Raw genomic sequence first — 15,027 nt, forward strand, 5'->3', positions numbered from 1 at the left:
TCTGGAACGTGCCGCAAATATACTATATATTATTTTAATTAATTAATTGTGAAATAATAAAAATTAATCAAATAAAATTTATTTGCGCACGCCGGGTTCGAACCCGCGACCTTCGGAATGGCAGTCCAATGCGTTACCACTGGACTATGCCGGCCGTCATAACATAAAGCAAAAAATACATTACCTCTAAAAATCTAACATTGGCTTGCATAACAGATTTTAATAATACATTGTAACCTGTATGCCTTTATTTCATTCACAATAAATTATCGTTGCATTGTCATCTATGTGCCCTATTATTATATTTATGTCGTATAACATTATTATTACATTGTATCATTATATTCTGCACTTAAATTAAAACTGTAATGACCTTACTACCCATCTCAAACACGAAAAATTGATTTCTCAACTCTTTTTTGTATTATTGTTTCATATGACAATTATCAAAGAGATATCCAATTTTTTTAAATGGCGGTCGGAACTTTTAAATTTAAATATAAAGTGTTGTGTATTCTCTATCGGGAAGGGGTGGGGTTAAAGTAGGGGCCGTAGGGAGCGATTGATTGATGCGGGTCTTTCAGAGGCACAGATTATTTGAGGGAGGAAAAACATTAATAATATTTAAAAGATAATACGAAATTCTAATTTGTAGGAATTAGATAAAGTTGATATAACTAAAGAAAAAAAATTGAGAAAAGGAACAATAATGTGCGTCACATTTGACTGACTTGAATCTCATGACGTTTGGAATGTATCAGCATGTGACGTTTTAAATGTCCCTTTAGAGAAAATGAATAGCTGCAGTGGGAACATGAATGAGGTTTTTCTCGAGTATGGGTAAGCATGTGACGTTCTAAAGATCCATTTCGCGAACACGAATAACTGCAGAAGGAACATGAATAAGGTTTTATTCCAGAATGTGAAAGCATGTGACGCTTTAAGGTTGCCTTAACTGAAAATGAATTATGGCATAAGGAACATTTATTAGGTTTATCTCCAGTATGGGTATGCATGTGACGTTTTAAGGTTCCTTTATCTGAAAAAGAATTATTGCATAAGGAACATGTATGAGGTTTTTCTCCTGAATGAGAAAGCTTGTGACGTTTTAAAGATCCCATTCCAGAACATGAATAGTTGCATGAGGAACATGAATAAGGTTTTTCTCCAGTATGGGTATGCATATGACGTTTTAAATTGCCCTTTTCAGAACATGAATAGTTGCATAAAGAACATGAATATGGTTTTTCTCCAGTATGGGTAAGCATGTGACGCTTTAGGGTTCTCTTATCTGTAAACGAATTATTGCAGCAGGAACATGAGTAAGGTTTTTCTCCAGAATGGGTAAGCATGTGACGTCTCAAAGATTTTTTTTGAAAATATGAATGGCTGCACAAAGAACATGAAAAGGGTTTTTCTCCAGCACGAGTAAGCAAATGGCTTTTGACACTTTCCTTGAGGGAACATAAATAAGAATTTTCTCCAGTGTGGGTAAGTATGTGACGTTTTAAATTTCCCTTTTGTGAACACGAATAGCTGCAGTAAGAACACAAGAAAGGTTTCTCTCCGGTATGGGTGCTCAAGTGCCGTGTTAACATTGACTTGCTGTGGCTGAAGTAGTTACAATGGGAACATGAATTAGATTTTCTTACAGAATGCGTCTTCAGGGCCGATATTAAGTCTGAAAAAGATAGTGGATTAAGCTCAATAAGTATGTATCAATAGTGAAAATAGAAAATTATTAAAACAAAATCAGATAAACAAAAACCTAAATTACCTGTAGTCTTTTCGGAGTGCTCTAAGCATTCCCTTTTGACATCTAACAGGTCTATTTCTATTTCCGTAAAAGGAATCCCACCTTCGTCTTCTTCTCTGTGTCCTGCCTGGATCGGAACAGTCTCCACATTAATGCTACCTGGAAAAACAAAACAACAATACTTATAATACGTAAAGACCTGCTATGTTTCAGATTAAAATATACGATTATCTGTCTAAAGTAACCGACAAGATATCAATAAGTGATTTGATAAGAAAGAATGTTGGATGAGACTCTGAAGCAATTTCCACACGAAACTGTCTAGTTTTCTTAGATTTTAAGTGTTGATTATAATTAAAACATCTGTTTGCTTATATTTAACGTTCATAAAACCAGTTTTTGCCAGACTACATTGCAGATCATTCCAAAAATGTGAACTTTCGCCTTATGCCCATAACCCTAAACTTAACAACATTAACACTGAAGGGTTTTACAAGCCTCTTTGTAAAACTTTAATTATGCTTTATTAATTAATCTGTAGATTGTATTTGAAGCGTATGGATTTGGGATTTTATTAAAACATATTTATTTAAACATGATTTTACCCGCTGTTTTGTGATTTTTTTCCGAGTGCTCAAAGTATTCATCTTCAATGTCCGGCAGTTCGGTATCAACTTTTGTATTCGAACTTTTACTGTCTTCTTCTCTTTTAGTCCTTGGTTCTGCTTTGATAGTGCCTCCATCTAGATTAGATTGCTCCCTTGTACTAATTATCTCTGCTAACAGACAAAATTAATTTAAAACTGGAATTAGTAAACGACATTCTTCTAATGCTTTATCATTTTTTACATTAACTTAACATTAACAAGGAAGAGGTCAGGAAAATAATTTCCCTCAGGAGGTCTAGAACGATCGACCGATAAAATTCTGTGTCAATTGTCACCACGATATTACTAAATTCGTCAACTATGGTTGTAACGATCATAGAATAATCAATCAATGGTAACCACGTTGAGTTTCAAATGTAGCAATAATAAAATAGGTCAATGCTAGTAATATCTAAGTAAAAGGACCACCAAGATCTAGAAAACGAAATAAAATTTATTTAAAGGGTGAATTTATTAAACGAATCAACAATTATTTTATTTTTATTTAAATCTCAAGGGTGCCCAGGAACTCGAAGATGATTCCTGAAATTTAATTTACAAAATGTCACCACAATATTATATTTATGTTAAGTCGAATGATTAATAAATTTATAGGGCGCCAGTTATTTAAACATAGCAAAACAGTTGTTTCGTTAAACTATATGTAACAAATATTGCAAGATGGAGAACAAAACATAAACCCGTAAATCGTTCTCCAATCAAGCTATTAACCTCAAAAACGAATTGTAGAAACGACCCATTCTATTGTGACAAATGTCGACAGAGTAAAAATGATGGCCGCGGAATTGGCGTATTTTCCGACGACGAACCGATGCCGTAGGGATCAACGACGCTAGTTCCTCGAAGTATCTTCCATATAAATACCGGTAGAACAAGGACAGTATTATCCTGACGCCTGTGCTCCAGAGATTGCAGTCCGTTTGTTAAGATAGGGGAATCAATCAATAGAAGTACTCGTTTCTGCACATAGTCCAGAGCTTTTCAAGTATTCTGGGGCTCCAGATAAGGATTCTGCCGAATTCAACGATGTGACGTAATTTCAATTAGTACTGGGCCAGCAATTGTGTTGATTTACATTGTCTACAGTATCTGATATCTGCTCTGTACAGTACACCCAGCATCTGAGGGGCTAACTTGACTCTGGCTTCGATGAACTTGACTGATTATACAGATGCAAAATACAATAGAAAATGCATGAACCCGTACCGAAATGTTCACGATCACTTGGACATGCCCCATACCTAACTTCATAGATAAAACATAACGAATATGAATCAGCCAAATGGAGCAATGCAAAATAATATGTAAGCTGTTGTCTAAGGTTAGTTAGGTCCAGCTAGCAATCAATAGATTATGAAAACAATAACATGTACATGACAGCTGTCAACTTTTTGTTTTGTTCTAGAATAATGAATGTTTTTTTACCTTACCTTGTCAGATTGGTCATTTTTAGACGAGGAAAATAATTTAAATAATCATTTATAACAATTTTACAATATTTTAAATACCTCGATAGAACGCTTTGTTCCCAGGGTCAAATTCACACCATTTAACTAACCCAAATGGTTTGCAAGGGAATTAAAAAATATATCCACAGAACATATAAACATACCAGAAATCCTAATGTTTACATAAATTTAACTTAATTACGAAAACAGTGTAAAGAATTATCAATAAAATGCTATAGTGATTATGTTAGCATAATAGAAAACGAGGTATACCAAAGTCTAACAAAATTATGCAATTTTTCTAAAACTAGACAAAAAATTATGGATTTCCCAATAACATTTACTTAAAAGAAAAATGTGCCGACCGTATCGAAGGTATAGTAAATCTCTTTGCTTATTCATTCAAAAATGTTTACGACACAGATATTCCTGTCAATTCTGTTGCGATATTTCAATGGAAGTGTCATTAAATCTAAGCCAATGTTTCATCAAAATAGAAGACATAAAGATATCAATAAATCTGCTGGACCAGATAGTATTCCTCAGATATTCTTCATAACCTGTGTTAGTAAACTGACATATCCCATTTATAAACTATTTAACAAGTCTTTATCTTCTGGGTTTTTTCCGGCTAAGTGAAAAAAGAGGTATTTAACACCTATTCTTAAAAAGGCGATAAAAGCGATATATCAAACAACAGACCAATTTGTATTATGTCTGTAAATTTGTTGAGAAATTAGTGCAAGCTATTATTGTAAAACCTATGAATAATATTATTGTTCCTTAACAAAATGGATTCATCACAGGTCGCACTACGTAAAGTAATTTAATGATTTATGAAAATTAAATACCTGATTCCTTTGGTCTCTAACAAAAAGTGGAGAGAATATACACTGATTTTAGTAAAGCCTTTGACAAGGTTCGACATCACATACTTATATATAAACTCCGATTTATGGAAATCAAAGGTATATTATTGACTTGGATTATCAGTAGAAATGGCAAAATTTCGTTTTAACTAAAAACGCGAAAAAATATTTATGTTTCGAAAATAGGGCATTTATAAGTTTTCTTTGCGTTTCAAGGCATTTGAAAGTGTTTCCAGTGATTTCTATTTCGCGAATTACCGCGAAAAACGTGATTTTGGCCGTATTTCAGCTAAATTATTCTATTTAGCGAAATAGGCGCGAATTTCCCGAAAATACCGGATATTAAAATAATATGTGAGAATTTCAAATAATCGATATTTACATTACGATTTTTTATAATTTTGTTACTATTTTATGTGTAAATATTTAATATTTTTGTACTGTAGGCTAAATTTGCTTTTTGACTTTACACAAATTGTGCGAAATAAATTACGCCTATTGATGTTAATCGCAATCTGCATTTGTTGTGTTTGTGTTCGACCCGTACTTAGAGTTTCCTTCCTTATTAATTTTATATTAAAATTATTTATTTATAATCTTTCACATGGAAATACTTGCAAATGAAGGTAAACATATATTTTACCAAAAATACTTAAAATATGCGCTAAAAACATTCAGAAAATACATTTTTTTCTATTTTGCCACAAAATGCTAAATTATGCCTCAAAATGCTATAAAACGCTAAATTTCCAATTTTTAATGCTAAAAAATCTGAAAATTAATGCTAAATTTTGCCATCTCTAATTATCAGTTATATTAGTAATAGGATGCTTAGCGTAAATATTTATTCTGTACAATCTTATATATTTGAGACCCAAGTGGTGTTCCTCAAGGATCCCATGTTGGCCCAATATTTTTCTTATTATTCATCAATGACAATGATGACATATTTAATAGTGTAGAAGTCCTGCTATTTTCTGACGAATATATAAAATAATACTAAATGTTTACGATTGACAAATTTTACAGAAGAACTTAGTTCAACTTCATCGATCATGTGAACAAAATACTTTATTTTTGATCATTCGGAAATGTAAAGTAATACGATTTCCAAAACGCATTATAATATCATCACATGAATATGCATTAAATAATATTAAATCAAGTCACAAATTCGTGAAATGGTGTAATATTCGAAGAAAACTTGACTTTCACTGCACACATTAACTTTTTAACTAATAATGCTTGGCTTCCTTTGCAGAACTTTAATTGATTTCAAGTTCTTAGATCGTATGAGAACCGTTTAGTCAGAAATCAAGTGAAATATTATTCACCTATTTGGTACCCTTTATATAATGTTCACAACGACGTAGAAAGATTTCAGCACACATTTCTAAGGTATGTTAATTTTATGCTCAAAATTGCGATTGAATACATTAAGTACATCAGTTTTGTGAGAAAATTGCATCTTATAACACTGTATGACAGGAGAATTATGTCAGACCTGGTTGTGATACACAGAGTCATTAACAACTTAATTGACAGTCCTGCTATCGATGCCACTATTAAATTCCATGTGCTGACTAATAATATAAGAAAAAATGTAACAATCTTCTGCAATACTTACACAACCAAATATCAGACAAAGTCACTAACCAATAGGATGCATGATCTGGGCAACAAGTTTGGGGGCACTATTTATGTATGTATTGACACCATTTATAGAACTAAGCGTAATCTATACCAGCACTTTGTTGAATCCTTCGAATTATAGTAGCGTTGGTAATGTAGTTTTAGTGATTCGTCTTATATGTAGAATTGTTCTAGTTCCTATATTATTTTATGTTTCTGTTACATGTTTTACTAATATTGTTTCATATTCAATTAACTGTTATATCATGCTTTATTTTTTTATATATAATCTTCAATAGCTCTGTTCTTAAAATCAATGTAAGAGCCCGTCTGGGCGTAAAACAAATTTTTTTAAAAATACGTCAATACGGTCACGCAGTTTTGTTTTCGCTTCTATTTTGCGACTGTATAACAGGCCGAGCGCTTCCGATCCAGTCGCGTAAACAGCGAGCGCTGCGCGGAGCCACGCCAGAGACGGAAATTTACCCTGCTAGCGAGCACACGTTACCAAACTAAGATTGTACAGCTCGGTTGTAATAGCATTATATTGTAATAAATCTGAATACGAACCATCATAGTTTCAATCACACAACGAACCTTGAGCTTCAGTAAAAAGTGTAGTAAACACAAAACGCTACAGTTATGTACCAAAATAATGCCTTTTAATTACCTGAACTATTTTCGGAAATGGATTCCGAACATTCCTTTTTGATAAAAGTAAAGTCTACATCGATTTCCGTAAACACCACAGCGACTTCGTATTCCGCATTTGTGCCTGGTTCTAACTTAATGGTGGTGGAACTCATGCTGCTGCGTAAAGTAGCCTGTTTTCTGAAACCAATACAACATTTGAATGCGTTAATGTGGCAGGTTTATAATTTTTTTTCAAAACATAAAATCACATACTGTTTATAAGAGGCAATCGTGATCTAAGCATGTTAGAAAAATTAATGAAAATAAAACATTTATTTATTTTATAAAATTGATTGATTTGTTATCGAAATGGTCACAGTAGCATTCTTTATGCTGGATTTCCTCTTAACCTGTTCTCACCTCTCCCAGGAAAATGCATCATGTGATTGTGAGCGTGTTGAAAAAACCGCTTGAAAATTGAAATTTTCTATTCGAATGTATTTTGCAACTTTATAAATAAATAGTAATGTTATTAGAGAAGGTTTTGATATAGTATAACATAGGCCTTTTCATCTATCGAACACAAAATGGACTAAAATACACGAACACAACATTTATAAAAACATCACTAACACACGAATACTACACAATGCAACAAAATAAAATGTACACGTTAGTATTAACAGTAAACACTAAAAGTGTTAAGAGTAGCACAGGCCAAGAGTGTATGCAAATTTACAATCTACTTCCCGATAGCCACAAAACGGAAAATACAAAACACAGTTCAAATGAACAAAATAAGAATGAACTTTAACGTAGAATAATTTGGAAGGTACTGCCGCACTAGAAACAATTAATTGGATAACCAATCCCTCTGCCGTAGGTCACCCCAAATGGTCCGCTACGTTTGGTAACTTGGTAGGGGTGCCTGGGTTCAAGGGGTGAGGATTGCATAAGTCTCAGCAGCACTTTTCAGACGGCATCTCTAAAGATGACATAGACCCTGAGAGAAATAATTTTCCCCAAGGACCTTCAGTGTAGAGCTAATGAAAAAGGCTGTGAATTGTGTAGTAAGAAAGCGAAATATTTTTACTTCCTTAACTAATAAATAATAAACTAATATTACCCTTATATTTAAAAAAATAATTCAAATTACATTAAAAATCCAGCGAACTTCCTGGAAAATACTATTAAGAATTTGCCTGAAATTTGACAAAACACTACCACTGGATGTAAACACTACCGCTGGAAGTAAACACTACCGCTGTAAGTAAACACTACCGCTGGAAGTAAACACTACCGCTGGAAGTAAACACTACCGCTGGAAGTAAACACTACCGCTGGAAGTAAACACTACCGCTGGAAGTAAACACTACCGCTGTAAGTAAACACTACCGCTGGAAGTAAACACTACCGCTGTAAGTAAACACTACCGCTGGAAGTAAACACTACCGCTGGAATTAAACACTACCGCTGGAAGTAAACACTACCGCTGGAAGTAAACACTACCGCTGGAAGTAAACACTACCGCTGTAAGTAAACACTACCGCTGGAAGTAAATCTGTTAAATAAAATCATAATAAATGTGAAAAACCGGCAGACTTAATGCCACGATTAGAAATATTAAAATTCTCCGGCGATTTCGACTTCACATAGTTACCGTAAGTTTATTTGCAGTTTAGAATAAGCGGAAGGATTTTACAGCTTGAAACAGCGCAGTGAAATGTAAAACAGAGTGTTGTAAAGAGTTCACTTGGCGACCGCTGGAACAAATGCAAACGCAAGAATTTTAGGTTGCAAACTAAAGGAAAAGGAAAACTACATTACACACGTACCTACAAGGCGAAGCACAAAGTTTTACCGTCAATGTGTTTGAATGATGGGGAACACAATATTATATCAGAAGTAGTTGAGTTGTCCCCGGAAAAGGGTTGTTAACATTGTTAGATATTTAAATTGAACATTGTTAGATAAAGATGTCACGATTTTGGCACTAATTCAGATTAGAAATAACGAGTTATTGCGATGGAGACAAAGAGCTGTCCATAAATGAACCACTCAGAGCTGTCAGAAAAAACTTTACCATAGACAAATAAAAAGTTCAGAAATCTCGGAGAACTTGAATATAGGTACCTACTTATTATAATCATCAAATTTCATAGACGCATTCGCAGGTGAAAAAAAATGGCAGCACTGCGATTTAATCCAAAAATCAAGATTATTTCCTTAATTCTTCAGTTTCTATGGATAAAGCTCCTCCAGCTGTCACTGTGTTGTAGGTAATGTTATTTTTTAAATTTATTTTCTACATTTAAAATAGATCCACTTTATATTTTTACTATTAACGTAGATTTTTACATTTATCTTTCAGTTCTAATACTCATGATATAAATAAATCAACGTTTTTATTTAAATATTCTTACACTAGGTAAATTTTATTTTCCCCAGGAACTAAGCAATAAATTTTTGGATTCCGTTTTACAAAGACTGGTAGTTATCTCCCGTGGGCTTCACTTAAATCTTCCTACAAAGTATGGGGGGAGGGGGGAGAGAAATCTTCCACATTAAAATAACCTTATTTTACTACGGACCAATTTTTTTATACTACAACTACAGAGAATTCTTCGATGAAAAATGGTTTCCCACAACTTACAAATGCAAATGTATCTAATCAAATATAACTGCACTCAGAACGCAAGAATGGTTTTCCTTTTATTGCTTAAATCGAACAATTGAGGCGTGTTGAAACAAAGACAGCAATCTCCACTTCTTTTCATTTTGAGTAAAATGCAATAAATGTTTTTTTTTTTGTATTTTTCCAATACCTTATGTATCACACCAGCTGTTCACATCTTGTATGGGGTGGCGGTTTTAAATATCATATTTCTGGGTCTCTGATTGGCTCAAACAAAAACTTCTGTTTTTGTTCCGTAACCTTAAGGAAATCGCCATGTTTGTTGTGGAACTTAATAATAAAATTCAAAAATGTATGGAATATTGTCGTTAATGCTCTGAAACCTTTGCAGCAGTCGATAGTATTTTTGATTCTCTATCCATCGCCATATCTTACTCATTTTACACCAATGGTGGAGATTGCTGTCTTTGTTTCAACACGCCTCAATTTAACATGAGTTACTATGTGCATTAGAGTCCACAAGCATAACTAATAATTACATGCGGCGAAAACAAATGATTTTCCTCGGAATTTCGCAGCATATTTTGTGAAACTAAAATTTATGCGCCACTCGGAACATGCGAATGGATTCCTTCGAAATTCGCCAAAAGATGAATATAGAACTGCAATTTTAACAATTCGTTTGGAAGACGAAACTAATTTTCATTTAAGAATGGACCTTAGTGCGAGTCTCCAGCTTTGATTAAAAATGGTTTATTCCAATTTTTGTAGCACATGTAACTGCAACTAGAACTTAATATATAACCACATTTCCTGAGAATGGTTTCCATCGAAATGCGTCCGCAAATGGATCCAAAACTGTAATTCTATCTTTTCATTTTAAACACAAAACTGCTATTAATTTAAAAGTGAATCACTGACCAACTCCCCCAATTTTAGTTAAAACTATACTTCAAACACGAAAATGCTTTTCTCCTCTAATGCGTCTGCAAATAAATCTGTGACCATGAGTTCAAAATAGGCAGAAAAATGTCGGAATTTATCGTCGTATTTTTTTTTTTTTTTTTTTTTTTTTTTTTTAAACATACAACAAACGATGTTGTATTCCCAAGAGTTATTGAACTCATTAAGGGATCGCCAATTGGTAGTTTTCAAATAGAAGAGTAAAAAAAATTAAAAAAAGCGTTTTGTACAGAAAAATTAGATTAAAAATTAAAAATAACCAACCCAACCCAATGTGCAGACACAATGTATGAAGAAAACATTTACAAAACATTTCACAGAAGCAACATACAGACACAACATATGAAGAATCACTTTACAGATATGTTACAAAAAAAATTGTCTTATAAGACTTTATGAATTTTTCTAATCACTCATTTGATTTATGTACTGTTGGTGTCAAAAAGTTGAAAAAGTATCCTCAATGATGGACTATATAAATGCATAAAAACAAAATCAGGAAAATACATTAAAAAGTACGGGGCCAAAAATAAACAGACCTAATACAAGATGTTTTACATTCAAAATACATGAGAAGATTATAAAAGCTCATCATCTCTGGATGTACAAAGTTTGGTATTTGGAGATAATTAGGACGGCTATCAGAAACAGAGTTTGTACCTACTTATGACTCGTTTTCCAAATAACATTTGAAAAAATAGGATTTCAATATATCGTTTCGAGATTTGTTAGAGGCATATACCTGTCTTAATTCTTCAGGCAATTTGTTATAGTTAGTGTAGGCAATATATTCTAATGATTTCAGTCCGAACTTTGTTGAGTGTATTTTTGATATATGTAGTTTGTTGTGTTGTCGTGTATTATATTGGTGAACATCGTTGTTATAGTTCAGTTTTATATTTGTGTGGGTGTTACACTGAATAATATTTAAAATGGTGTTTGTTATCTCAAAGCTAGGAACCATCTTAAATGGCAAAACAAGTGCGTGACGGTAAATATCTTTAACAGGTATATCCCAAGGCAAGCCAAAAATGTTACGCATGGCTCTATTTTGGATTATTTGCACCTCCGATATCATTTTTTTGGTAGCAAAGCCCCAGATACTCGAAAGATATGCCAAGTGGGAGTGAATCATAGCATAGTACAATGATCGCAGTATGGCTGTGGGAAGCAATCTACGTAGTCTGTACATTACACCGGTCACCGGAGCAATCTTTGATTTAACATGGTCAAAATGGTTTTTCCATGTAAGCCGTGAGTCAATTAAAAGTCCTAGATACTTCGCGACATCTGTTTGTTCCAGTTTGTTTATTCCCAAGGAAATGTTTAGGCGTTGTCCTTTCCTATTCCCGAATAGCACATAGTGAGTCTTTTTAATGTTAAGGCTAAGTTTATTGATTCTCAACCACTCGGCTAGATGACCCAAATCCCTTTCCATGTCTTTTTCCATTTCGTTTAAATTAGTATTATGATAGAATAATATTGTGTCATCAGCATAAAGTTGAACGGTACCTTTCAACCCCCATTTTGCAATATCATTTATATAAATCAAGAATAATAAAGGCCCGAGAATCGAGCCCTGTGGTACACCACATGTTATATTTCTATGATCACTTGATTCTTTTCCAATAACAACCGAAGAGCACCTACCCGTAAGATAACTAGATAAAAGTTTTAGATTTTTGCCCACGATGCCCAGATATTCAAGCTTTTCTAACAGAATCTTATGATCAACCGTATCGAACGCTTTTTTGAGGTCTATGAAAATGCCCGCTGCATATTTTCCTTGATCTAAGTGTTTTTGAAGAGTTAGTATAAAATCAAAGGCAGCACATTTCGTGTTGGAGAATTTTCTGAACCCATATTGTTGAGGCGTGAGAATATTATTAGTTGTGAGATATTTTGTTAGTCTATTTTTGATTACATGTTCAAATACTTTGGAAAAGACTGGGAGTATTGATATTGGACGATAATTAGATGGATTTTTTTTGCAGTCTTCTTTGTGAATTGGAACGATTTTTGCTAGCTTTAATTGATCCGGAAACAGTCCACTCGCTAATGATTGATTAATGAGAATAACAAGATGATCCGCTAATTTTTCTTTACAGAATCCGAGTAAGTTAGTTGTCATACCATCGACCCCTGGAGATGCATTAGTTTTTAGTTTTGATATAATTTTTAAAACTTCTAGTTTGTTTGTATTGGTCATGTAGAGGGACTGTAATGGCTTTGGTTCCACGTTTATTGTATTTACGTCATCTGAATGAGATGGGATGCTCGCAGCTAGATTTTCACCAACCGATGTAAAGAAGTCATTAAACGCTGTACATATCTGCTTCGGGTCATTTATGTCTATATTATTGATGGTAAGAGTTTCATATTTCATATTGTCGGACAATCATGTTCTTTATGTTTTTTCTGGGTGTTTTTGCAAATTTCTTGTGATATTGGGTTTTTTCTTAGATTAACAAGATTCAATAGCAATGTTTCATCTTAAGGAAATAAACTGTAAATGTTCATTTTCTTAGTCAGATGAACCTTGCCTTCGGAAAACATTTCGACATTTATCTGCTTCAAGGACTTTTTTTATTTTTTAATAGTTTTTTGGGCTAAATAATCAATTGTTCAGTGCAATTATATTGTAAGTAAGTACTGCATGTAATCTGTGCTTAAGTACTGTATAAATTTTTTGGATACAAAAAGCCCGAAGATATCGATCATGAGAGTGGTTTATTTATGCAAGTGGCCGAGGGGCACCTGCTGGATAGGTCTGCGATGTTCTTGTGCAATCTGTTTTCATTTGAGAAAGGCGATGTTATCTTAACAAAAATACGCGTGGCGTATAATGTTATTAAATTCCCATTGGGGGATGTAATAATTCTGTAAAAGCCGAGTAAAGAGTTAATCCTACAATCCGTGTCTAGATGGATTTGGTCGTCAACCGTAAATAGCCGTTGAGACCGTTCCCTTCTAAATATCATATTCTCCGGAATCGTGAACAGCGGAATAACTCTAAATGCATGATTATAAACCACGTACCCGCTTCGCTCCTTGCTATGATAGTGCCACTCTACTAGACAATGGTATATCATTGGAAACCGTGGACATGGAACGTCTGGTTTCCCTGATCGTCAGAAAGCTGAATTTCACCCCAGGTCTGGAGATCTGAGGGTACACCTTTGCTGCCACATCATCCGTGTTGGGGATGAACTGATAAATCCGAGCGTCTCGCTCCGGACCGGTGCTGACTTCATCGTAACCTAATCTACCTACTGTCGCTCGACCGCCGAGAATAAACAAATGAAGTTGCAATTATTATTATTATGATTCTTAATGTTAGTATATATAATAGTACAATGTAAACAGCTACCAGCTTTATTAAATGTATAGTTTAAGAGCGCACGCACGCTCAACCTTATTTTTCAAATACAATATTATATGTCAGTCATACAATAATTCTCACATCAGGCATAGTAGCAACCAAACATTGAATCAAAATAGCTGTAAGATTTTGAAATCACGAAAACTTTTTTAGCTTTATAATATAATACAAACATAGACATAAGTATTAACCTTGTATTATGTAAAATAAAACTTTGTGAAATATTTGTAAATAACAACAATGAGAACAGTTCAAACGGCCACGGCACATTCCGGCCGCAGTCTTATTAATGTTTAAAATGATTGTTCCTTACATGTATCATTTAATTGTAATCATTATTCTTTTTTTGTTATGTTTTATAGCGTATAACGCTGAAGGGGAGGTATGTAGGGTAAATTATAGGGAGATTACATCTCCCAAAAATAATGACAACATTACTTTTAACCACATTCTTGTGAGGCTGGTATCATTGTATACGCGCGGCAAATAATTTCATTCTATATCCAGCGGTCTAGCCGTCGGTTTAGCCTTAAATCTCCTCTAGCGTACAAGATCTATTTTGTTCGTGAAATTAATGTACGTTTTGTCAAAATAAAAATTTAAAAAATTAGAAATATCCGTTTTCACATTATTGCACACTGAGAGTAAAATAAACAAGAATTTATATATTAAGTGTTGATGTATCCCACCTTATATGTACTGAGGTGCCCAGAGTTGAGGTGTGAGGTAATGCTAATGAACGACTTCAACAAATACTGATACACAGATATCTTGTATATTGTACGTCAATGTTAATTTCTAAGAAGTAGTTGATTTATTCCAAGCACTATTAATAATATTTATTGTTTATTTTGCTGTTAGTATAGTCTGTAGGGGGGATATTTGAATTGATGCGCGAAATGGACACACATTTGTTGCTATAGAGTCTATAGACTCTAGTACCTACCGTATTGCAAATGTCGTAAACTGGCCATTAGAGGTGAGTCGTACTAGCTCTTCTTGGTACTCGGAACAATTGGTACAAGTATGAATAAATACCTA

At 33.7% G+C, this 15,027-nt stretch overlaps 1 protein-coding gene across 1 annotated transcript in view; it reads right to left on the bottom strand.

Annotated features, from left to right (window-relative positions):
- The window catches only part of LOC149413962 (uncharacterized), an 81,364-nt gene that overhangs the window by 51,590 nt on the left and 14,747 nt on the right, over window positions 1-15,027 (bottom strand). The window contains exons 4-6 of the mRNA XM_089643942.1: window positions 7,044-7,204; window positions 1,778-1,915; window positions 951-1,681 (exon numbers count right to left, since the gene is read on the bottom strand). Of these exons, the coding sequence (XP_089500068.1) occupies window positions 951-1,681; window positions 1,778-1,915; window positions 7,044-7,204 (1,030 nt within the window). The remainder of the gene's footprint in view (window positions 1-950; window positions 1,682-1,777; window positions 1,916-7,043; window positions 7,205-15,027) is intronic.

This window comes from Hesperophylax consimilis, chromosome 20 (genome assembly GCF_061612785.1).
Source record: "Hesperophylax consimilis isolate HC1 chromosome 20, BYU_Hcon_1.0, whole genome shotgun sequence".
NCBI classification, from domain to species: Eukaryota; Metazoa; Arthropoda; class Insecta; order Trichoptera; family Limnephilidae; genus Hesperophylax; species Hesperophylax consimilis.